The 26,331-nt window shown below is 36.6% G+C and overlaps 1 protein-coding gene across 5 annotated transcripts in view; it reads right to left on the bottom strand.

The window, feature by feature from the left end:
* Positions 1 to 26,331, bottom strand: part of ARHGAP26 (Rho GTPase activating protein 26) — a 266,440-nt gene that overhangs the window by 102,146 nt on the left and 137,963 nt on the right. For all 5 annotated transcript variants that reach the window (XM_039351466.1, XM_039351429.1, XM_039351447.1 and 2 more), the window contains exons 12-14: positions 14,289 to 14,325; positions 6,403 to 6,468; positions 5,479 to 5,553 (exon numbers count right to left, since the gene is read on the bottom strand). In XM_039351466.1, the coding sequence (XP_039207400.1) occupies positions 5,479 to 5,553; positions 6,403 to 6,468; positions 14,289 to 14,325 (178 nt within the window). The remainder of the gene's footprint in view (positions 1 to 5,478; positions 5,554 to 6,402; positions 6,469 to 14,288; positions 14,326 to 26,331) is intronic.

Raw genomic sequence — 26,331 nt, 5'->3', positions numbered from 1 at the left:
CACAAAACCAATCCCTTAACCAAATCAGGGATACAGGCAATCCACCTTTCAAATGAACATATTTTCCCTGATGTTCCCCTCCTCACTCTAATGCAGTGGTTCTCAACCTTTCTAATGCCGTGACCCCATAATACAGTTGTGGTGACCCCCAACCACTTATACATCACCGGGTGCCAGGGGCATGGCCAAAGAAAAGGGGGAAAAAATGGCGGACTGCGTTGTTTGGCGACCCCCGTGAAATGGTCATTCGACCCCAAATGGGGTCCCGACCCACAGGTTGAGAACCACTGCTCTTATGTGGTAACTGGCTGCTTTCTAGCACTTTCCTTTTGGGCAAAAGAGAAACAGAAATGTCACTTCATTTAACCAAAGGGAAGGCATAATTTGTAGAATCCCAGCATAGTAAAACTGGCATTCCTTTTAAGGTGATGAAAGAGCCAGAAGATTAATTAGAAAAAATGGAAAAAGAAACTATAATGGGCAAAGGGAATGGTCTTGAAGGATAGCATGAAGAATCATTACCAAGACAATGGACAGACAAAAGAGGACCAAGTCCTGGATAGTAATGTATTTTTAAATAAACATCTCTGACTTGAAAAAGGGAGGAAGTGGGGCAGGGGAGGGAAGCATATTCAGACTTGCAAGTTACTATAGCTTTACAGTACAAGTATATTGACCTACATGACGTTGGATTCCTAGTCTTGTCTTCTTTGAAGGGTGTCCCCAGGTTCTTCCTTCCCTCAAAGCATCATATTAAAAGCCTTTCTTCTTAGGCTCTCCAGCATGGGAGTAAAAGGTTAAAGACACCCTACCAACCAGTAAACTCCATATTTATGTTCTTATGTGTAATCCAGTCATGGAAAATGATTTGAACCATTGTCCATAGTATCTATGAGTTGCCTTCTAAAATAGAATCAAATAAATTAAAATAAAATAACAAAATAAAAATTAAACTAACAGCATTCTAGGTTCAGAAGGACATTCAATACACATAAGTAACATTATCAGAAGTTACTTCTGTAGTGTTTAATGGAAATCCTTCATACATCTGAATAACCATGGGAAATGGGTGCTTTCAAGTCCGTTTGGACTCCTAATACCCACCGGGACAAGTCCCTGCAGTTTTCTTAGCAACTTTTTTGGAAGTGGCTTGCTAATACCTTCTTTCTAGGACTGAAAGTGAATGACTAGACCAGGGATAGGCAACCTTGACTCTTTTATGATTTGTGGACTTCAATTCCCAGAATTCCTGAGCCAGCATGGCTCAGCTTGGAAACCTTTCCCTTTCCCCTCAGCATGGCTGGCTCAGGAATTCTGGGAACTGAAGTCCACAAGTCATAAAAGAGCCAAGGTTGCCTACCCCTGGACTAGACCAAAATCACCCAGCTGGCTTTCTGCTTAAAACAGGAAATCACAGTATCTTGGCTTCTAACCTTATGTCTTAATTGCAACTTAATTGCAATTCTCACAGCTGAATAGCCTACATTAGAATTTTTCACGAAAATATAAACAGGAGTAAAAAGTAATGATGTATTTTTTTCCAGAACTTTTAATTTGGTGCAACAGTTACTGTCCAAAGCTATAAAACCTGGGAGACATATAGATCACATCAAAAGGATTATTGTCAAGATTCAAATGACTACTTCAAGAAGCATAATTGTGATAAGCTTCAAAACTAGGTTATTTAGAATGCCAGAAGTTTTGTGGGAGATTACATTCACAAATTAAGCAATATCATCCCTCTTTACTATATATACTGTACATACAGAGAACATTTTCTTCCATGTACATGTAACATAGTTTGGAATCCAATTAACTGAATTTGGAATTTTTAATAAAACTATGCTAAACCAAAGTGTTTTGCCAGGATTAGAATCACTCCTTTCTTTGTCCTTAATTATAGCCAGAATGAGAATTCCTCTAAACTTTATACTATCTTTGGATTAATTATAGTTTGCCATGTCATATAAATAAGAACTGGGACTAATTGTAATCATAGCTTCGAACAAGCCACATAATATTTACAACCACAATTAGGCTTGAACTTGTTTAAAAGCTGTAGATCAGTGGTTCTCAACCATTTTAATGCCGCGACCCCCAACCGGTCGTAAGTCAAGGACTACTCAACCGGTCGTAAGTCGAGGACTACTCAACTGGTGCAGCACCGTTTGCAGAATGGGACTTTTGGCGGGCTCAGCAGGGCAGAGACAACCTGGACAATTCCTATTAGCTTTTGAAAGCCAATAGAATTAGACTCTATTCAAGAGAGTCTATTCTATTGGCTTTCAAAAGCCAATAGAATAAAAGGGAGTAGCACAGCTAAGGAAAGGGGGGGGGAATGGTGGACTGCATTGTTTGGCGACCCCCGTGAAATGGTCGTTCGACCCCAAATGGGGTCCCGACCCACAGGTTGAGAACCACTGCTGTAGATAATACAGAAAGTTGCTCTATGACCAGATTGCTGAGGGGAGATCTGTTGCTACATATGGCACTTGACCATTCACAATTGCTCTGTTATTTTATCTTTAATTATCTTGTAAAATGTTAGTTCTAAATGGCAGATTTTGTAATTTTTGCTGCTTCTGATGAACCCCAAACTAATTTTGGAAAAGGCTTTTAGTTCTATAGACTTTTTTTTCCCTTATTCTGAAAATAGTCTTGTTAATAAGCAATACTACTGTTTATCACTCAGAGGTAAGGGAGAAAAATATATTGTCAAACAATTCAGCTGGTAATTATTGTGCCTCTTTCAGTGGGAGGTATCAGGAACTTCAAGACTCAGCCTCACCAAATCAAACAGGACTTCTGCAACTGGCTTTCCCGCAGCTGCTGCACATCTAACAGGCTCCAAGTCCAAACCACATCAAGCATCTGGTGTTTCCAATTAAGTATAGAAATGTATCCACATTCCCTTGTCAATTTATGAACCAGTAATATTTCCCCGAAACCTGATCCTGTTATCATTAAACCAAATGTTAACCAGTAACACCAATCACACTTGCTTCTATGTATAGAAGAGAAAATGCAAGGAAAAAAACAGGGCCCATGATAATGATCATATCGGAATGATAGAATGAACATTTGAAAAGGGGAACATTCTAAGAAAAAATCAGGAAGTAAAAGCTTTCAGTTCTGATTTTTTTTATGCAAATCAATTCCTTGATTGTCCTATGCAAGCTATTTAATCACTAGAAAATCAAGTAGTCACTTTTCAGACTAGTTAATAATCACAGCACAGGTGGCTGCACTTAGAACTGCCTTAGAGAAAGACATTTTCCCCATCTATCAGTTCATTATTCATTCTTAATCACAAGAAATCTTAGGATCCTCTCCATGCCCAAGATCAGAAGACCTTTTATGTCCATGGAGATTTATTACTGCAACTTCCTTCTCTTCAATATCTTCAGTATCTCTTCCTTCTCTTTGTAATGACAGATTACAATCTTTGCCCCTACCCTCAATAGATGCCCAAACCATTGCAACCATTTTCTCAAGCCTTATTTCTTATTCTTTAAAATAGTCCTAATGCCTCAACTAAAGTAATTTCTATCTTTTCTCTCCATAAATAACTAAACTATATATTGCTATTTTGTCCATCAGCTCCAATTTCCTATTCTTCAATTTTATTCTTCAATGTGAAAATATCGCTAGTTTCTGCTCTCCAACTTTCAATTGAAAAGAAAAGAGAGAGGAAGGAAGGAAGGAAGGGAGAGAGGGAGGGAGGGAGGAAGGGAGGGAAGAAGGGAAGGAGGGTACAGTTCTTAAAGTCACATTTCTTATCATGAGCAATTATGAGAAAAACAGTTTAAGTAACTTGATGGAATGCCTCTATTAAGTGACAATTGGAGAGAGTCAAAAATTATCAGTAGCACTGATAAGGTGTTGCAAAATTCTTTTTTTAATTTATTATATATAGATTGTAGAGCTGCTGCTAAAATAACATATACATGTTAAATATTTGCTACTTTTATTTCATATAGAAGGAAGTGGGGGGAAGGAAGACCTCATTGAAGCTTCTTCCAATTGTCTTAAGGATCCTAAAAATGTTTTTCTTTGTTCTTTCATACAGATGGTATTTTTAATTACAAATGTTTATTTTGATTGTAAAACACTTTAGAAGAATTGTACCCTCTGCAATGTAGCTATAAATTATTGCAATATATTAATAAATATCTGCAAGGTACTTAGGGTCTAATTATCTAGGAAAAATGTATAGGAACCTATTATTTGCACTTAAACCTATGGTCAGAATATTGACTTTGGAAGTAGCATAGGTTCATAACTAAAAAGCACCGGAAATTCTCATTTGTCAATTAAAAATATGCTCTGAGAAGCTAGGAAAAAACTTCCAGTCGAGTAATTAAAAACAAATAATAAAAACACCATATGCACATTATGGCAAGTATTAAAAGAGAGAAGGAGAAATTAATGCATAAATACACAAACCACAGTTTGGGAAAGCTCAGAAAAAAATCGTGATGATTTTGGCACAGCTACATCTTATGCATCAGTTATGATCATCCTTGGATCAAGAGACTTTGTATACATAGTACATGGAGCTGCCCTCAAAGAGCAGTTGGAAACTACAGCTGGTATAAAATCTGGCAGCATGGGCAGTGATGTGATATCCTAAGATACGATGACACCCATAACTTTGAAAGCTAAAATAGTTACTAGTTTATCCCCAGTACAGTTCTAGATGTTGATTGTCACCTTCCATGCCTTACATAGCACCAGATTGCTTTCTTCCATTACATCAGGTTGAATAGAGTTGATCCCATCCAGATCCTATTGCTACAAAGATGCTACTTAATGTGATCTCAGAAGCGGGCATCTTCAATTTCTACTTTGATGCTACAGAATTCCTACCTACGTACAGCCAATCTGTTCCTTGGTTCTTTCTTTCTTTATTTCTTTCTTTCTTTCTTTCTTTCCTTCCTTCCTTCCTTCCTTCCTTCCTTCCTTCCTTCCTTCCTTCCTCCTTCCCTCCCTCCCTCCCTCCCTCCCTCCCTTCCTTTCTTTTCCATCAAATGCAGGAGGTACATAGTGATTTAACATTTCAACATTAGGATGTGTGTTTCTGTATTTATTTTTCTTCCTTATATAATTTTGAAATAGTATTTAGTTTATTGTATTGGAAGATTGTTTTTTTATGCAGATTTCATTTTAATTATTAGCCACCTGCATATAAATATTAATACAAAAAGTTTATTTCCTAAAAACCAGAAAGTTTATCTCCTAAAAACCAGATAAATTTGTAAAATAGAAAGAATACATAAACATGATATGCATTCCTTTCACTGAGTATTTCAATGTAGTGCAGTGAAGATCTTGCATGATGTCCTTCCTTCAGAAGCTGATTTTTTTTAAAATAATTAAATTCACAGTGGTAAGTCTCTTTCCTTTGGGATGCATTCATACCATCATTGGCATAGAAAAAAAAACAGCATGTAATTTTTTTTTTTCAGCTCTACTTACCCATTAAGATACTCAATAGTTTTTGAACTCTGGAGTTGACCCCAACTATTCTGTAGAGTCCTTGTTCGTTGATCCCTATGGAGTGAAATTATTTAATTTAGATAAATGGTTGGAAAGTAATTTAATGCTTCTTTTTAAAAAGAGCAGTTTCTCACAGAGCTACACTAATTAAAGTCTCTCACAGCATTCTACACACTTTTCAAGTTTCTTATTAAAGTGGATAGCATTTCTTTTTGTGTTTCAGATTAAAGACCCAGATGCGATTTCTAGTAAAAGTTACTCCCACACTATACTGAGATAATTAAAAAAAACGAGGGAATGTAAAAACCTGTTGTTAGGTGTGGAGTTGGGGCTGAGAGGTCATATACACAAACAGCAGTACAGAATGTCTCTAAGAATTAGACATTGTGGTTAAAAGACCTTAGCTTTTATTATTTGAAAAATTTAATTTCTTTTTTTCAAAAAATTCACCAGTTTGATTTACAGCTGAATAATAATATTTAACTTATAATTTTAATCAACACCAATATTCTTAAGCTTTTTTTTAATTTAACATCGAATCAAATACAGACTTGTGGTTGTGGGATATAGAAGCTAAAGCTAAACAATTATTTTTATAAGCCACGGTTTGTGTTCATAAAAATTTAAAATATCTACAATCATAAAAAGGTAATCAGAAAATAAATTAACATTGCTTTAAATAGGGTCCTAAAAAGAAGCAATACATTTCTGGGAAAGTATAATTCTCAAAAATTATTTCATTTGATATTTTAAAGGTGAACTTCCCTCAGTAACATAAGCTGATTTAAAGATCAGGTCATGAAAACCAAGACAGTATCTATGACAGCTGAGGGAAGAAAGAATGCTGAGGAAGCCTCTATCTGCTATATAGATAGAATATAGTTCTGTATCTGGAAACATCACCTCTAGATTCGACAGCATGGATACACTTCTTAACGATGCTGAAACCCATATTATCCAACTGGGCCACTGCAAGGGAAAAAAAACAATTTACTAAGGAAAAGAGTAATAGTTTAATAGAAATGCAACATCATTATTTTGCTTTGCTTTGTTTTTTTAAAAAAATATATAAAAGCATCCTAAAACAGAGTACATTTCTCAAGATACTTTTTACAGGGCAGAACTATAAGGATCAAAACACGGATATCTGAATAATTATTCTGAAAGACTTCTATTAATAATCCCATGGGACTAGAAGAGAAATCAGAAATTTGAAGAAAAATAAATTACCAATGACTTAACTAAGGATATGTGGGAAATGGATAGGTTGATGAGTATGTGTGATGGAACACAAGCAAGGAAACCAATGATAAAGGTTTGAGTAAAGCAGTTGCAGTTCTGAACTATGGGATTCTACAAGGGTGCACAACAAACAAACAAAAACAAGTGTATTGAGATGGCCCAACACAAAGTTGATCTCTTTTGCATTCACTTCTTAATATTGTATGCAACTGCACAAGGGGCAGAGCATGTTTCCATCATTTTGACAAAGTCTTGACTTACTGTGATTGACACTGTTCTCATGTAATAGTTTAAGGATCAGGTAAGTAAATAATCCCACATTAGTTATTATCAATGTAATTCTGTTTGTTATTTACATTTTTTCTTTCTCTTGTGTGACCTCAATATGTCCATACTGAAAACAAAAATGCCTGGCAGACTTTGTCACATTCTGCCTGTTCCTAAATGTAAAGGCAAAAGACTGAGGATTTTGCCGCACCTCCTACCATCACCTCTCTGGACTCCAGCTGTATACAACTCCAAAAATGGTATTTTACTACTCTCTGGAGAATGAATGACTAAACACCCACCAAGTAAATATATCTTCAAAACCCTGCCATTATCATTCCAAGTTGCTGAATTAGGGCTTAAAAGTCCTATGCGGGTGAGATCAGTTGCTATTTCCTGGCACTCTATGCTACCTAATGGTCTCACACAGTCTTTAAAAAGAGAGCTTATTAAACATTCCAATTGACTGCTAGCACATGGTTAGAATTACAGAAATAAATAACCATCCCTAAAATACAAAATTTACAATAAAGCTCGGAGTCATGTGGTACAATCTTGAAGCAGGGGTATCTACTGGAACTGAGTTTTTAGATGCAGCTGTTCTGTGATATCTCAGCTGGCTTGGAAGTGAAGAATCCATGCTGTTCTCATTCTTTTTGGTACTGTGGCTACAACTCCCACAAAGGGATTGCTTATCAAACAATACATTGCAGTTCCTTTTATTCATTTCATTTTGCAGACTTCCAAAAGGTATTGTCATTATCATTATCATTGTGGTGTATGAAATATTTATTCTACGCAGATGACAGTATCTTAGAATCATGCAAACAAATTACAGGATAAGTATCCAAACATTGTCACTAGGGCTTCAAAAAAATCAATTGCGTTCCTCAAGTATACTTTAAATAATTTGAATTAGTCATATATATAGTATATACATACATAATTATTAAATCCATTAAGGCTTAACACATGTTTTGGTCAGCTTCAACCTACAATGATATCTCTTCCCAATGGAAAAATAAATCTCTCTCACTGCTGGTAAGTATTTTAGTTAAAGGCAGATAATTTTGCAGTTAAAACAGCGGTCCCCAACCTTTCAGGCAGCAGTGGTGGTGATGGGGCAGAGAGAATTGTTCTGTGCAAGTTTGCAGTCACAGGTGCGAAGCTCCATTTGTGCAAGCAGCAAGTGTGTGCACCCGTTTACACAAAGGGAGTAATAATAATGATAATAATAATAGTAAAGTTGGAAGGGACCTTGGAGGTCATCTAGTCCAACCCCCTGCTCAGGCAGGAAACCCTATACCATTTCAGAGAAATGGCTGTCCAGTCTCTTCTTAAAAACTTCCAGTGTTGGAGCATTCACCGCTTCTGGAGGCAGGTTGTTCCACTGGTTAATTGTTCTAACTGTCAGGAAGTTTCTCCTCAGTTCTAGGTTGCTTCTCTCCTTGCTTAGTTTCCACCCGTTGCTTCTTGCCTGCCCTCAGGCGCCTTAGAAAATAGCTTTTGCATGCTTGCCGCCCAGTTCCCAACAGGCCGTGGCCCAGTACCAGGCCACGGCCCAGAGGTGGTGGACCCCTGCACTAAAGGACCTTGTTAATGGTCAACTGAGTATAAAGCAAGAACAGCAACAGAAAGCTAGAGGAATTACAAAGAAGCAACTTCCCTGATGTTTCTCATGCTTTTATTCAGAAGGCATCTACTGTATCTACATAAGGCTTCTAAATATGCCAAGTGTCATTCTCAAAGGGGAGCTGTGAATTTATATGTAATAACACCTAAAATAAATGTGGCAAATGGGTCCATTTGCACATGTATTTTAAGAAGGCATTCTAAAATATGAAACACACAGTTCAGATTAGACTACACTTATTAGAGAGGGAGTCTATTTTTGCTGCAGCTGCTATTTGCCATTGTCTATTTTTGTGTTTTAACAATCTGGTTATGTGTTGTTCGGATCCCTGTTGGACTTTAGAGAGAATTTACATGTTTTAAATAAATAAACAGGACTTCCAAATTTCAGAGATTTGATTTTGGGAGACTAGTTTTTAGAGGCACGGTGTTGACTTTTTAAAAATATACAGTAGCTACACACCCAAAATCAATTTTTAAACAAAAAATCTAAAACATTTCTTATAAAGTTTACTGCCTACATGTTGTAATAGGCAAAACATCAGTGCAGATATAAACACAAGTTGCTATTGATTATGGGTGGTTCCATAAAATAGAGTGGTTCTTGTAAGAAATGTTCATATAATTTTTATCACGTAAGCCTACCGGAGCCATAAACTATATAGATACCAGATGTATAGATGGAGTTCTCTCTATCATTTCACAGCTGGAACAACTGCAGCTGGAAACAAACAAGTGTGTTTTCTTGAAGGCTACATGAATGGATTCCTGTGTCTGAATGGTTAACATGCAACTTGGCTTGCAGATGAAACCTAAATTGCTGTGCAAGTGTATTAATTCATGGCTGGCATCCTGAACTAATAACCTCTCTTCAGTTTCAAAAGGAACTTTTCAAGAGTTGTTTCATTCAGAGCAAGGAGCAGGGATAAGAGATTCTGTTTATCTATGCAGAATAAACCAAACACTAGTATAAACACTGAGGAAAGGTTCAGACACCCGAATTAGTGGATAAGCCTTAAATGCACAAGCATGGGATTATTAAAAGAAACCAATTAAATATATTAAATAATTTAAGCAGCCCATCAACCTACTCAAAAATGAAGCAGGATATTCTCAAAAAGTTGAAGAAAAAAACACAGTAGGGGGACTCCTCAATTAACAGCTAGCAACCAGTATAAGACTCAAAATGGCCTGATTTTTAGAAGAGCAATACATCTTAATATTCTTAGCGAAATGAGTAACAAACAGAGCTCATAATTCTTTGCAAAGTAGGTTTCTTGAATATTTTTTTTTCCAAAAGGAATACTTCCATGTAGCTTCAAGAAATCCCAAAGGATTTCTATGAACGATCATGTAGATATGGAGGACAGCTCATTGAAAATGTGGAACAGTGCTTCAGCAATGAAAGAGCAAAATCAATATTGACATTTACAGATCCTCTTGGTTCTGGTCATAAGGCTCCAGTAGCAGCTCATTATTTCCTACCAGGATATTCATGCTATATTTTCAACTGTGATTTTCTAGCAGAAGGGGATTTTCAATGAAAAACATTTTAGAGAGACATCTCAGTCATGGTTTTCAATAAACATATGGCTCTTATAACTGTATTTAGATGGATGAGAAATCCATGGAGGTCCCTACAGAACATGAGTTTTGGCTCTAGGATAATTGAAAAAGACAAACATCAACTCCCTTCCAATAACCTCTCTCTATGGCGGTTAAGGTAATCTCCTTATTTAAAGGTCACCACGATGTAAAAAAGATGTTGAGACTCTAGAAAGAGTACAGAGAAGAGCAACAAAGATGATTAGGGGACTGGAGACTAAAACATATAAGGAACCGTTGCTGGAATTGGGTATGTCTAGTTTAATGAAGAGAAGGACGAGGGGGGACATGATAGCATTTTTCCAATATCTCAGGGGCTGCTACAAAGAAGAGGGAGTCAAGCTATTTTCCAAAGCGCCTGAAGGCAGGACAAGAAGCAATGGGTGGAAACTAATCAAAGAGAGAAGCAACCTAGAACTAAGGAGAAACTTCCTGACAGTTAGAACAATTAACCAGTGGAACAACCTGCCTCCAGAAGCGGTGAATGCTTCAACATTGGAAGTTTTTAAAAAGAGACTGGACAGCCATTTGTCCGAAATGGTATAGGGTTTCCTGCCTGAGCAGGGGTTTGGACTAGATGACCTCCAAGGTCCCTTCCAACTTCAACTTCAACTTCTTCTTCTTCTTCTTCTTCTTCTTATTATTATTATTATTATTATTATTATTATTATTATTATTATTATTATTACTACTACTACTACTACTACTACTACTACTACTACTACTACTACTATATCTCAAATTGCCATTACTTTCATACCCAATTACTCAGTTCTTTTGAGAGATCTGCATTGCTGCTAGAGAAGAGTTTCTACACTAAATTATAATCCCAGCAAAAACAAAAGAAATTGTTTTCACCATCATAACTGGGGAAAAAATGAAATCATTTAGCTAATCAACTCCTGGGATTAGAATAGAGAATATAAAACGCTTTTATTTCCCGATCAGCACTATAATTGGAATGAGGCAAGTGACAGGCAAAGTTTTAGCGACTGTGAAGGGACTTTGGGATATAATAGGAAGGTGGTGATGCCATCTAGCTAGTTCTAGGCCTATCCTATCTTTCCCAACTGTTTTCAGTCTCAAAATGGAAGAATACCAAAGTTCAATAATGTAGGTGCAAAGGACTTGAGGTGTGCAAAAATGGAATTGGAGAGGTTGCTGGTGGCTGAATCATGAATTATGCAATATAAATGTACTTGCACAATTTATATAAATATACATGGAAGCACACAATTCTGAATTTACCACAGCAGTTAATACTAATCCCATCCAAATGTAAGGTTTGAGAAGAAAGAAGGCTTGTGTCCACAGAAAAAATAGTCGAGTTTTCCTTTTCTTCTCGCCATTCTGGTGGCCCAGATTTTATTTTTTTCTCCTACTAGTGACTATAAAAAAGAAATACCTATTCTTATTAGCAGATGACTGTTCTGGGCAAAGAAACAAGTGAACTGGAAGAGGGTTGGAGAAAGGTTTCTTAGTTAAAATAATTACAGAGATCAGCAAGTAAATTAAACTGTTCTTTCAGTGTTAATTTTGCCAATTGCTAGTCCACAGATAACAGAAAATTGTGTCATATAGTGGCAAACTGATAATAATGCTCCTCCTACTGAAACCACAGAACTATGGGGCCAATTTATGGCAATACTGCAAAGAAAAGTCATGGGCTATTCTTTGATTAATGAGCTTTCATGGACTTCCATGGCATTTTCAGGTCATATACAAGGAACCACTAAAAACAAACAAAAAGAGCAGACCTACGGCTACAGGAATATGTGTGTCCCCCCCTCCATTCAAATATTTGAAATTAAGCATCCCCCAAAAAGAGGCTGAACCCAAAAAGAAAAGAAAAAAAATGCTAAAACCATTATTTGCCCCTTTTACCATATTCTCGGCAGATTTAATATGTCTTCCTACTTTAAAGTCAAATTGCTTGGAGAAAACCCCTGCTCTTCCTTTCACCTAAATAGAATTCTGCATTTAAAAAGCTAGCAATAGGAAGTATCCGTGTCACAGAAAAATAAAATAATGGTTTTTCTCTTTATAAATAGTCCTCGACTTATGACCACAATTGAGCCCAAAATTTATGTTGCTGAGTGAGATAGTTGATAAGTGAATTTTGACTCATTTTACATCCTTCCTTGACACGGTTGTTAAGTGAATCACTGCAGATGTCAAGTGAGTAACCTGGTCATTAAGTGAATTTGGCTTCTCCATTGACCTTACTTGTTAGAACCTTGCGAAAGGGGGTCGGTGATCCCGGGACAGCGCAACCGTCATAAATATGAGTCAGTTGCCAAGTTCTAAATTTTGATCACATGACCACAGGGATGCTGCCACTGTCATCACTTTTTTCAGTGCCGTTGTAAAACGGTCACTAAAGAAACGGTTGTAAGACAAGGACTACCTGTAGAATTCTGCATTTAAAAGGTCAGCGATAGGAAAATATCACAGAAATGTCACAGGAAAATAAAATCATGGTTTTGCTCTATATATTGTTTAAAATCACCAGCAGCTAACTGCAAGTTTCTCTACTGCTTTTTCTTTAAATTTCTTAACACAGGAACATATGACTAGTAGGAAGAGAGATTCCTAGAAACACCAGGCTGACATAATCTCACAATCTGCTGAAGTGCAATCATCTCTAATTGTACTGTCTTGTTTGACACGCTAGCACTATTAAAGAGATGATAGGTATGCAAATCTTACACGGCTGGGAAGGGAAGAAAGGAAAGTGTGGGTTTATAATTATATGGCATTTATCAACTGAAAAGCAGCAAGAGAAACTGGACCACTTCTGTATATAGCAGGCATGTCAAAATCGCGACATATCGCAACTTTTTCCCCATTGCCGGCAATGGGGTGGGCATGGTTTCGGCATGATGCATCCGGCCCGCGGGCCAGCAGTTTGATATGCCTGGTATATAGTGTCTGTCAGCCAGAGTGACCCAACAGCTGGAGATGCTGCTTCTCAAATTTACTAGGAATAACATTCTATTTATAAAGAAACACAACCAGCAGGGATCCCTTAGGATGAAAAGGGGCAATGAGCTCATGAAGGTTTCAGTTGAATGCTGCTCGCTCTTAAAAAAAAAAAAAAAAAGGGGGGGGGGGGGAGGGAGCAACAGGAGGCAGTTTCTTTTACTGTATTCCAAGTATTTCTGAGCTTGCCGGGTTAAAAAGAATGCCATTCATCAGTATTCACAAACTCAATAACCAACATATGAAAATCCACATTAACTTTATAAGCCACACCCAAGATAAACAAGAGATTTGCTGCTAGGTCACTGTATGGCAGCAGTTGTAAAGAGAAGGAAAAGAAAAAACTAGAACTGCACTGATGTTTGTAAACTGGCTCCCTGCTTAGAAATAGAGAACACATTTTTAAATAGCAAGAAGTTCAAGTTGCTCAGAAAAACACATATCAAGCCTTTTGTTCTGTCCAATATTTGGGGTGAAGAGAGGAAAATATTTAAAGAGGGCTATTTCATATGTACAAAGAGCCTTTCATTCCCAAAATACATCTGCTCAACAACAGTCTAGGGACAGGCTCAGGTTTTAGGCAAACTCCATTTAGCATAAGATATTTTATTTCTATTCATTGAATTTTAAGGAAAGTAAAACAAGGAACCAAGATTCAGAAAAATCTTAGTTCTCCTTCTCACTTCCCTTCTGTAAACCTCTGTGCCTGGGTTGTGTAAACTGAGAGAAAAGGTTGTTAAATAATTCGCCAAAGGAAACACACAATTTGCAACAAAGCCAGTTTCAGAACTCCACAGTTCTTGGGTTGCATCCAGATGTTTACTTGCTGGAACTCCAGCAGCTATAAACCTTTTTTGTTTAATACAGTGATTGTCGGCCTTCACTATTACTGTGAAACCACTTGATCCCCACAACTATACCTGAAAGTTTAAGGCCAGAGTAGAAGGCTAGAATAGATTATGGAGCACCATCTACTGGTTTATTCAAGTATTCAAGCCTAAAAAAATCATTTGCTCGATAGTCGCTTTTTTTTTTTTTTTACTAAATAATAAATTACTTACTGCCTTCATTTTGGTTGTCCTTATTTGAGTTGTACACCTGCAAATAAAAAAAAGTAATCATAGAAGTGCCATTATATCTTCATAATATCAATACCATATGCAAATACAGCCTCTGTGACAGAAAAGATCAATAATAATTTATCAATAATAATATATTTTTAGAAAAATCAGTTTTCCTACAAAAAATAATATTTATAGATACAAACAGAGGAAAGAATGTTTAAAATTGTTTTACAACATCCAAGAATGAGGTTCGTATATCTGCTGGATTTATATGCTACCCTTCTTCCAGGAACTCAATCAATACTGTAACACAGAGTTTATATTTTCATTCCAACAAATTGAGGTCAATTGGACTGAGAGAAGGTGAGCTTCTGTGCCTAAGAGTAGACTGGAACACTGGTTTTCCAACCCTAGTCCAGCATTTTAATAATTAAGCAACGTTGGCTTTAATATGAGCATCAAACATACTGAACATTAAACAACAGCGCATTATAAAATTACTGAAAAGATGGATGTACTATATGAGGGTCTGTAGAGACACAGAACAACATATTTTCTTCTTTAAAAAACCTTTATAATGAATATGGAACTGGCCTTTGCTTTGCATCAATATACTAAGACAATGGGAAAATACATCAATCAGGACATCTCTATTGCCTTCATGGGAAGATGATTTCTTTAGAGTGCCAGTAATCATCTCCAAAGATCTGAAATAAGCAAACTAGTACATATATTTTATGTTCCTAGTAAATACTTCAGCCCATTTTGAATATGGCTGAGGGAGACAAAGATAGGCCCAGAGAAGACATAATCTCAAAAGAAGACATATGCCCAGAGAAGACATATGCCCAGAAAAACAGCTATGGAAATTAAGAATTAGCAAAAGCTATATGACACCGTTGTACTTTTAAATCTAGTTTATTATCTGCTTACATTTGTTTGCCCCAAACAAGCTGGTATCCTTCTCCACCCTGCTCCCTGCATCATTACATTTTTGTTTTATTTATTCAATTTAGGCACTGCCCAACAGCAAATTGTTTGAATTGAGGCATTATGCAATAAAATGGGAAAATAAAGTAAAATATTAGAAACAAAGGAACACGAAAGGGAAGAAAGAACAAGATGAGATGGATAATCTGATTAACAACACCCCCATCTCTGAGCATATTCCACTGGGGCTCCAATCAGCCTAACTCAAGGTCTGAAGGAACATCCAACTCTTCAAGGCTTTCTGGAATGCTATCACAGTGGGAGCACATGGATATCATTTGAAATCTCATTCCAGAGGACAGGCATAGCAATAGAGAAGACACATCCTGGGATTCCAATAAATGACATTGTTTGATTGAAGGAACATGGAGTATGTCAGTCTTGTTGGACTGAACTAGCTGGGCTGAACTGATGAGAGATAGGCAGACCCTCATGCAGATGTTGAACAAGAGGAGAGAGGGTGTCGACCCTGTGGCACCTAACAAAGGAAGACCTAGGAAGTGACCTCTCCCCCACAGCCAAGACCAGTACTTTTCCCAAAAGAAGGAGGAAAACCACTATAAAATGGTGCCGTGGAGAGATCAAAGAGAAGAAGAATGGATATACTACCCCAACCATGTCACAGATCATCTACAAATCCATCCAAAAATGCCTCTGTACTGAATTCTAGCTTGAGATCTGAATGAAATAGGTCTAGAGATAATCCATTTCTTCCAGGTTCCTCTGCATCTGCAGTCTTGTCACCTTTTAAACACCCTTCATTTTAGGAGGGCGAAAGAATAACAGTTGTCTTAGACTGTTAAGTCTTAAAGATGGTATGCACCTTCACCTCCTTCAAGGCCAAAGGACAACCTCTTCCCTCAAAGAGATTGCTACCTTATCATGGATCCAAGCACCACTCATCTCCCTGGTTGCCTTAACTAACCAGAAGCGTCAACAAACAAGTGGCTCAGCTAAAAATGCTGAGACCCTTGTTCACTTCCTCAAATTTATCACAGACCACATCACTAGACCAAGCCCTAGACACTTTAGCTGGATTTACCAGACTCCAGGACCCTTGGGGATTTAATTTCCAGCCACTGACGATAGAAGTCAAAGACCAAACAATGGGACTGCTTTCAAAGAGCCAGAACTATTGTCTCTGAATGCAGCCCACTTCCAGAGTTCCTTGTGTCTTCTGCTTTCTGTATTAGAAAATCTTTATATGTTAACTAACCATTTGTCTTCCTTTCTTCAGACCATTGCTGGAGTTCCATTTGGGCATGGAGGGAAGCTATCTGCCCTCTTTCGGTAGGTAGCTCTTTTTGGTCCACCTAATGACCATAACTGGGAGAATAGGACTGTGGTTGAGTGAAGTGGTCATGTGGGCATTTTGTATAACAATTGCAATGACTTACAACCAGTGGTGGGATTCAGCCGGTTCAAACCACTTCGGCAGAACCGGTAGCTAATTTTTTGTTGCCCAGGCCCAGAATGGACTTCCGGAAGCGGCATCCACACAGAGAACTGGTTATTCACATATTTGAATCCCACCATTGTTTACAACCAACTATGATACATCCAGACCTCTATAACAGCCCTCATATACAGCCAGAAACACACCATTCCATAATAAGTTCCATCTATGCATAAACACATGAACTCAGAAATACTTCTTTTCATGTTTTCTTCTCATGCAAATGAAATCTACAAGAAGTTTCTGCACCCCTCCCTTTTCATGTAACAAAATTATTTTTCTTCTTCCTATTCATTAGTTTTCCTCAACAGTTTTCCCCAATTTAAAATCTCAAAAGAAAAACAAACATGAGTCATTTTTCCAATGGACTCAGATAATATAAAAAATAAGTAAATGCTAAACAAAGACAGCAGTAAGAGACCAACATGAAAGAAGAGTGTTGATGTCTATTTGGTCATATGTAGTTTGGTCATTTAGAGTGTATGGTACCCCAAAGCAAATATATGAAGAGTGAACAGGTGAGAGAAAGAGAAAGACCGAAGAAATGTAAATAAGTTTCATTGTTGTATTCATAGCCCAGAGCAAGATAGCACACATTTTCTCATGTTTTAGGTGGCACACTATGAGGACTAAGATCAACCAGGTATAGAACATGTTGAACATGTTCATTTTCATTATTTAACTCACACTAAAATAACAGACACAATTCTTTATGTTATACCTTTTGAATTGGTAAAATGTTGCATTTCAAAGTACCATAGTCCACTTATTCCAAATTAGGAATTTCCACAGGAGATTTCCAGTATTTCTAGTCAAAGAGTATTAGTTTTAGGAAGAAAAAAATCCATTTCTCAAACTTTTTCAACTTTCATTTTCTAAGCCTTTACTTCTATATGCAGGATAAATTCCTGTAAGTATTGTTTGTTTGTAGATAAAGTAAATATTACATACTAAGTTCCCTTTGTTTTCTAATCCAAAGAAAACTGAATTCTGTCGTGCTATTTTTGGACTTCTCACTAGCCTGGGGTAGTGGGGGATTCTTAAACAATCAGTATTATGGCTTGGAAGAAAATATTTTTGCTGACTGCAAGCTTTTTCTGCTTCCTACTGAAACATTCTACCAAGTATTTTTCAGAGATGAGCAAGTAATTTCTTTTTATCGTTGCAAAGAAATGTATAAAACTTCCAATCGTACTGTAGGTATTTAAAGCTAAATATTTTTCTAATAGATATTCTGAGACATTTGTGTTTATCAATCCTTGATCAAAATAAAAACCCAGATTTTAATTGTCAGTAAAATGCTAGTTATCAACCACTTTAAGTGAAGAGATTCTTTCAGAGAGGTACGTCAAGAAAAGGGTCCTAATAATATATGAAGCCACTGTACAGATTTTTTGCATGAAGTCCTCATTAGCAGATAGGAAAAAAATCAGCAAAAAAGCTGATTTTTGATGTTTATTGAATAATTCCATTTTAAAAAGTGTGGCCTGGAAGCACCAGAGTTTTTCCTCAAAAAACTTGATCCTGTTCCTGATTTAGTTTGGCCCCTGAATGAGCAGAATGGGATGGGGAAATGATTGATAACAAGACTTCAGCGAAGTTTCCTTTTTCCCATATCTAGAGGGCAATGTTAATCTTTCAGGAGATAAACCAGTGATAATTCCTCCGGTGTCTTTTATTGTTCCAAACAAATGTTAAAACAATCAGAAATAAGAAAGGAATTCTGATGTTGGCCTTTCCAACTTGTTTTTATATTAACATGTGATTTTTTTTTAAAAAAGAGAAATCTTTAACGCATTTTCCAGCATACTTTTTAATAACATACAATGTCATACAATTTTTTCTTAAGTATGAATTTTTGCAAGCAATTGCCCCAATATAATGAGTTTTTTCTAAGTTGTTTAACCAATACAGTAAACCTTATTTAATGAACTACTAGTTAAGGATCTATTAAATCTGAATTTGCATCATTTTTTTAATTATATAATGGACATAAATAGCATCATTTGCCATAAAGCCTTGATGTGATGGGCAGATTCTTAAAGCCATGTATCAAATTTGTCCATTACATCTAAAGTCTGTTAAACTGAAGTTTTACTATTGGTACCTATTTTTTGTTTATTTATTATCCAATATACCACTGAAATCAACTGACTCCGGACATCTACAGTCATAACAAGGCAAAATAACAATTAAACCATAAATACTATACAACTTAATTCCGTACCAAAACCATAGCATGGCACAACCAAAGCAACATAAACTTCAAATATACTTCTAAAGAAATAAAAATGGATTTAAAAAAAAAACCTTTCAAAAAATACTCCATCTAAGAGCGCTCTTTTACAAGTCCTTACTGAAAGATGCTAGGTTATTTTTTTTTTCTGGCAATCATTCAGAAATCCAGATATATGGATTTATAAGGGCTTTTTGGTTTCTACAGCGGCTTGGGAAGTACAAACTGGGTAAGATCCACATTAACATGCACACCACATAACACTTGTTAGTCTAACACAATCTGTAGTATGAGCTGCACATATTTAACACCCAAGCTGATTTGGCACTCTAGCATAGTCAAGACAGCCAGCCTTGGATAACAGCCCAGGAGGAAGATATCAGACTAACCCTGAACAAGGTAGGTACCAGTTGAAAATGGCAAGCCTCCCTTCTCCGAATCGACCCACCCAGGGGCTGACTCCATCTTATCAGCTCTTTTCTCATTTGTCTGAGGGCCAGCTGGGTAAATTCCAGACAGGTTTCCCCCCCCCCCTGACTTTTGGGGCCAGAATTTGTTCTTCGTTGTGGCTACAAAAAAGAAGCCAAAAGCTTATTTACAGGAACACATTTTAATTTTTCTTTCCAGAAAGCATCAGGTCCCAGCATCCATCTTGACAACTAAAACAAATAAAAACTAGGGCAGTAATTTGGCATGGGGAGTTTGGCAGCAGTTTTGCCTTTAGTTTTTACTTTTTAAAATTCTCCTGATTAAATAATTCAGTGCTGAAAACGGTGCATGTTGGATCAAGCAAGTTGGAAAGAAGTAAAATGCGTAATGGTGTAAGAGTAAATCTAGCTATTCTGCTTAGGTTCATGGACAAAAGCCATGCTAATCAGAGAACCTATATACTTCTCTAGAAAGAGTTTCTGATTATATAAGCAAGGCCTTACATGCATAGATACGTGCAAAAGCAAACTCCAGGAACCCATATTAGATGACAGGATTAATCACCTCCAATTCATATGTTTACTATACCTATGAATTACTTTGTAGATGTCTAAACTTTCAGCATAAAACTTCACAGCCATTTGGGAGTTGCTAAAGAAAAGGTAATGTTTTTAGGGCAGCGTACTATAGATATATAGTAAGTATTCTTACTATAATAAGAATAAGAGATTGTCTCTTATTCTTAAAGGAAAGGTTGAATCTACCTTGGATGTATGTTATAGAGCAAGTCTTAAGTTCTTCTGAAATAATGAATAAGCAAAAAGTGCACCTTTTGGGAAAAGCGTATTTTTGAAGTTTGATGGCTAATAACACCACTTTTTGGGGAGTAGTACCATAAAATTATATATCAATGGAAAGATAATATAATCAAGAATGTAATGCAACAACGTTTGTTCAATTATCTGTACTGTATTCTATGAAAGGTTATAGCCAAATAATCAGAAAAAGGAAGAACAACTTGCTTAGGTTGATATCAGGTAGCTTTCCTTCATCTGATTGTAGCCAATGAGCATGAGTGTTTAGAGAGCCAATCAGGTGTCATCTTGTTTTGGCAATAAGCCAATCAGATCACAGTAGGATTCAGTTATTAATGTCTTGTACTGAAGCTGAGAGGGGGACATTTGTCAGTGTGTTATGTGATCGCTCTCAAGTTGGTTGGAGCTTTTTTGTGTTCTTTCATTTAGTGAGCTTGTAAAATGTAATAAAATTAAAGTAATGGTGCAAAGAGTTGACTGGTTGCCCAGAAAGCGATCTACAATAGTATTATTAAGTGAACAAGTCTACAGTTATAAAGAAATTAGAAGAAAAATTGGTGGAAACTTAACCAAAGGTGGCATTCCTACTGTACACTTTTCCCAAAAGATTTCCACAATTTTGGCCACTACTATAAATTACCTTAAGAAGTTAACAGCAGACTCCACCCTTCCCTTTAAGAATATGAGACAATCACTTTGGACCAAAACTGATGATTTGAAACGTTTCGCTCCCAAGAAACCAAAACCAGAAATTCAAGAAAGTATGTCTGAAGATACACACAGACACACAGGCAAACACACACTTTTGCTGCAAGGAAGAGAAGGAGAAAAGCTACTGGAAAGGACAAGACAACAATGTATGGATAGAAATTATGACAATTTCTCCTTGTTATCAGCTCACAAATTCCTAATCATAAGAATTGTTCACTTACAGGACTGTTTTTGCAAACTATTCCAAGGTAGTTCTACTCTCATTACAGATCTTCTCCCACAAGCAACCCAGAATTATTTTAACTTTTATAAAGTTCTCCACTGCCAGGAGAAAAATGAAATTGTTTCTCTAAAGAATTAGAATTCTGTTCATACTGATGTTATATTTTATTGCATAGCTGATGTTGTGTTATAAATTATACCGATGGATGAAGCATCTAGATATTTCAAAAGCTGCAGCTAAAAAAAATCAGGCTCATTGGCCAGAATGTATTGTAGATTTCTCCCTAGCTATTACCTGAAATTTTGCAATTCTATATCAGGAGAGGAAATATACAGTTGAATTCCAATAATCAAATACATTAATTGGAAGTACAACAGGTTCACACAACATTAAACTATATAAAGCTTAAAATTCAATGGGAAAAAAATCTAATCCCTGTATTTTCCTACTGTAAGACTTTAGTTCAGCCCAAATTACGAAAGGCAATGGAAGTAATCGAACATGCAGACAATGGAAGCAGATGTTGTTTACTAATTTACCAGGCACGGAATGAAGTACCCACCACTCTGACCTCTTTTTAAAGCAGAACTGTCAAAAAGTAAACTCCACACACAAGGCTGTTACATTTGCACTGCCAGCAATAGGCGTTCCAGATCTAATAAGCCTGTAAGCAAACTGAATCCGAGGTTCAAACAAGGTTCAATGGGTTGCCTTCACCAGACAAGCTAAATTAAGCAAATACAAAGAAAAGAAAAACCACAACAACCAATGTAAGCTAAACAGTGATTTGGGGCATCAAATTCATTTATAGGAGGGGAGGAGCGAAAACCATGGTAAATGAAAACATGCATTCCAGTTGGGAGGAAAGGAATAGCAATGAATTTAAAATCAAGCATCTTAGTTCCAAAAAAGAAAAAAAGAAAAAGCTCCACATATATATCCTCAAATGATTGTTCTTTCTCCTTTTCAGAAGTTACCTAAAGCCAAAGTATTTGGAAGACTGGAAAAACAGACTATTGTTGATAAATCACAGAAAAAACGTAGTCAGTGAAGGCCATGAAAGACTTCCAGGGAAGATATGGCAAAATAAAGAAAACTAAACAGAGCCAACAACTGCAGTGAATTAAAGAAGTAGAGAGTAGACCAAGTCGTCATAATTCCTCTCCAGACAAGGAGAGCACTTGAGATTGCCTACAAGTGCTCCATACAATTGGTCCTCATGAGGAGTATAAGACAGTGGTCTTTAGCAGGTTTAGAGTACATGGAGATGGAGGAATATCCCATCTTTTGGGTGAAATTAATGTCAGGGCCTTCAAAAGGACACTGAGTTTACATACCATACTTCCTTTTCTAATCAGTTTTGTAAGTTCCTTATTAACTGCTTTTCAGCTATTAGGAACCTTTGGATTGACAGGTTTGACAGGATTGTCAAAGCAAAATAAGTTTTAAATAGAAGTTTAAGCAATTAAAAAAAAATCACAGTGAAAGCTTGATTAGAACTTTGATTCTGGAATGTTACAAACAAATTAAGAGTCCAGATGGATTTGAAATAAGAATTAGGAATTAATTATAATTCCTTGGAAAATTGTTTTTGTTTTGAATTCCTTTTTCAAAAAATATGATAGTCTAAGACACTGAAGGTCAGACACTATAAGAGAACCAGAAGGAATTAAATATTACAATTAAAGGAGAGGTATACTTAAAATTGACTTACTAATATAGGACAAAGCAAAGTATTTTAACACTGGGCATCAATGATGATTTTAGCCACTGTCTATCCACTGCAGCATGGAGGCCTCTTCTGCATGTTTCCAACCGAAGCAAACAAAAGCTCAGGACCATATTGGTTGGAAACAAAGGGCATATTAAAATATATTTTGGAACAATGGACCCAGAAATTAATTTTCTCTTTACTCAGGCTCAGGACTCAAGATTCTGAATCTGACCCTGAAAAAGCTGTTCCGTCTGACCCTGTGAAATGTCAGCCTCAGGAGAGTCAAGACCAGGAATCACTTGAGACTAACCCTAATTCGAACGCTAACTTAAACAGAACAAACATTAAAAATGTTTGCTTCTATAGACAGATTTTGTTTAAAAAATGTTTTGAAAGAGGAACAAGTTTTACCTGGCAAGATTGAGTCTAAAAGTGGATTAAAAATGACAGGCTACAAGAATGGCATGGAAAAAGATGGGCATACTGGACATATAAAAAAAAACTGGCTTATGTCTTATTAATTAAAAGAAACATGCAAATAATAAACCAAGAGAGTGACCTGAATAATATTCCTAAATTGGATTACAAAAAAGACTTGTTTAAATTTTGAAAAATTTTGTGAGAAAGGACAAAGAAAAGAAATCACTTGAAGACATTACTTGAAGGGACTAAAGATCAAAATTGTTAAAAGTAAAAGGAAAGAATATAAGGTTGATTTATTTGATCAAGGTTAAAATAGATATGTTGTAATTTCTGGTAATCCTCAATGGACTTTTGCTAATTAGGACTGAAGAAGCTTTAAGGATTTGTTTAAACATAAGAAATGAAATACGGGATGAGGTCATTTATTGTAATTTAAGAGAAGGTATTAACTTAAAAAAGATGTTTGTACTTGTGATTAGGAAGAATCCTAATATATTTCTTTATATATTTCTTGTCTTTTTCTTTACTATATTCTTATTTTTGCTTTCTTTTCTATTTTTCTTTCTATTTTTTTTATTCTTTTCTTTTTTTAATTTGTATTAATTTTTATCCTTTTAATTGTAACTTTTAGTAAAATTACTATAAAAAAATTAAGGCCATGAACACATATGAGAAATTGCTTACTAAAGTCTTCCTCCAAAGCTTTTATGCCTGACCCAGTTTCAAAAAGAACTTCAGTAAATAAGATCAAACTTAAAAGATAGGCCTAAGCTAGCTCTGCTCAGAAATTGAGGCCCTATTAGAGTATCCTGTTCTTTTTAAATGAAAAAAAACAAACAAGAGAGCAGCTGCATGTTACATAATTAATAGAACATAGTGTTTGACCTTCAGTTCTTTACTAAAAAGTTTATTCACAAATTATTTTTAGCACCATTTTTGAGTAGTTAAAGAACATTCAAAATAACACCTGGTCCATTAAATCCTGTGTTGTGATCATGGATTCAATGGTATAGGACAGGGGTCTCCAACCTTAGGAACTTTAAGACTTGTGGACTTCAACTCCCAGAATTCTCCAGCCAGCATCGCTGGCTGGAGAATTCTGGGAGTTGAAGTCCACAAGTCTTAAAGTTCCTAAGGTTGGAGACCCCTGGTATAGGAGTTGACCCAACCATATCTGAAGAAGTCCAGCAATAAAAACCATGAGATCAAGACAAAACCAGGAGGGTGAATTTGCTATTTTTAATGTTCTTTAATCACGCAAAACGTGTGCTGAAAATTTTTCAGGCAGCCATAGAAATTACAAACAACCTCCATATTTTCTTTTAAATGTCAGAAGGGAATCAGTTGAAACAAAACTAGAAATGTCCTATGCAGCATACTTTATAAGGACATTTTTGCTGTTTCACAGCCTAAGATGATGTTGGTCCCCATTCCCTCCACAAGCATAATAAGCCATTTATATAGAAGGAGCACTGGGGAAGTGCCTGAAGCAATATATGCATATAAAACAGACACAATATTCATCCATGATATTCTCAACTACTTTAGTTCAGTCTGGCAGTAAGCCATGATGGATGTATGGAGTGCTTGCTGTTGATTAAAGAGTAAGAAATCACCAGGATTAGTTGAGAACATATGCAACTGATGATAGATAGAAGGTAGGCAAAACTACAGGGACCAATTTTTTGTTTATGTATTTGTATCCCTTTCTGGCTATCAGAGAGAGGCTCATCTGGATACTGAGTCTCTGCTATAGAGTTGAGGTGATTATCATTCATGACTGGCATCTACCTCTCAGCTGGCCGATTCTACACAAGGAGAACAAACGATTAAAAAGCTCCATGTACAAGCTATGCACGAGAAGGACATATTCTATTTTAAAGAAAAACCGGGGATGGAAAGAAGTGAAATATGCTGTTTGTCGTAGGCTTAGTAATGCTTCTAATTATTACTAAAGTATACAAATGCATCACATACAATCCTTTGCTTTTTAAAATAGCTGCAGCTCAATTCGACCTTAAACAAATCCAGCCCTTTGAAATGTGCTGTACTTGATGTCAGAGATGGATCGAGTGAACGCGCTGGGTTTTTTTAAATTCACAAATGCACTCTGCCCAATTGTGAATTCTGTAACTGCACATAAAGAGGAATCCCCCGATAAGACGAACCGTTTGATTGGTCAGACAATTGTACAAATCGTATTTATCCCCAAAGCTTATCTCCTTATTTGTCTGATGCATTTCTCAACATAAAATGAGTAAAAAAAACCCAACTAATTGTAGATTTTTAAAATACCTTATTATCATATAAAATTCCTCTTTATATACAATTACAGAATTGATCCATTGATCCATTCCACCGAGAAATGCTGCCTCAAATCCCACCCCAACATCACTGCACAAATCCCCAGTTGCCCCCCACCACTTCAGAGGGTCTGCAGAAGATTAGGGGTGGGAGCAGCTGTCTGAGATTGCTGAAGGCCCAGGGCCCCTGTTTCAGTCCTGGCACTACCTCCATTGAGCGCCACTGTGCAGGGTGGCCAAAAGAACATAGATCGGAGGGGGGGGGGAGAGATAGGTAGGTGGGGGAGTTGCAGAGCTGCTATGTTTGCAAATGTGGCCAGGCTGCCAAGCATTTCAATTTTGATCACATGAATGGAGGGGCACTGCAATGGGCATAACTTAGGGCACAAGTCATAACTTCATTTTAGCATCATCATCGTCATTTTAAATTGTTGCTGAAGAAATGGTTTGACATTGAGGGCTTCCTGTATGAGAGAAAGGGGCACTCTTGTCTCAGAGGGAAAGCTGTTCCATGGGAGGATGCCCCCTAAAGAATACCCATCTCCGTGTCCTTCCCATCAACTGTCCCAGAGCAGGCACGCTCTGATTGCGTAGATTGGACAGGCAGAATGTACCTGGAATAGGTGAATTTGAAGATAGCAAAGGCCCAACCCACAATAGTTGGCAACTTGAATTGCATTTAGAAACAAACCAATTGCTGAAGTACATCCTATAATAAGGAGATCAACATGTGACAATAA

This window comes from Crotalus tigris, unplaced genomic scaffold, assembly GCF_016545835.1.
Source record: "Crotalus tigris isolate CLP2741 ecotype Arizona unplaced genomic scaffold, ASM1654583v1 scf7180000017568.12009008, whole genome shotgun sequence".
NCBI classification, from domain to species: domain Eukaryota; kingdom Metazoa; phylum Chordata; class Lepidosauria; order Squamata; family Viperidae; genus Crotalus; species Crotalus tigris.
The sequence above is the reverse complement of the archived record's forward strand: the minus strand, read 5'-3'. Positions and strand labels throughout refer to the sequence as shown.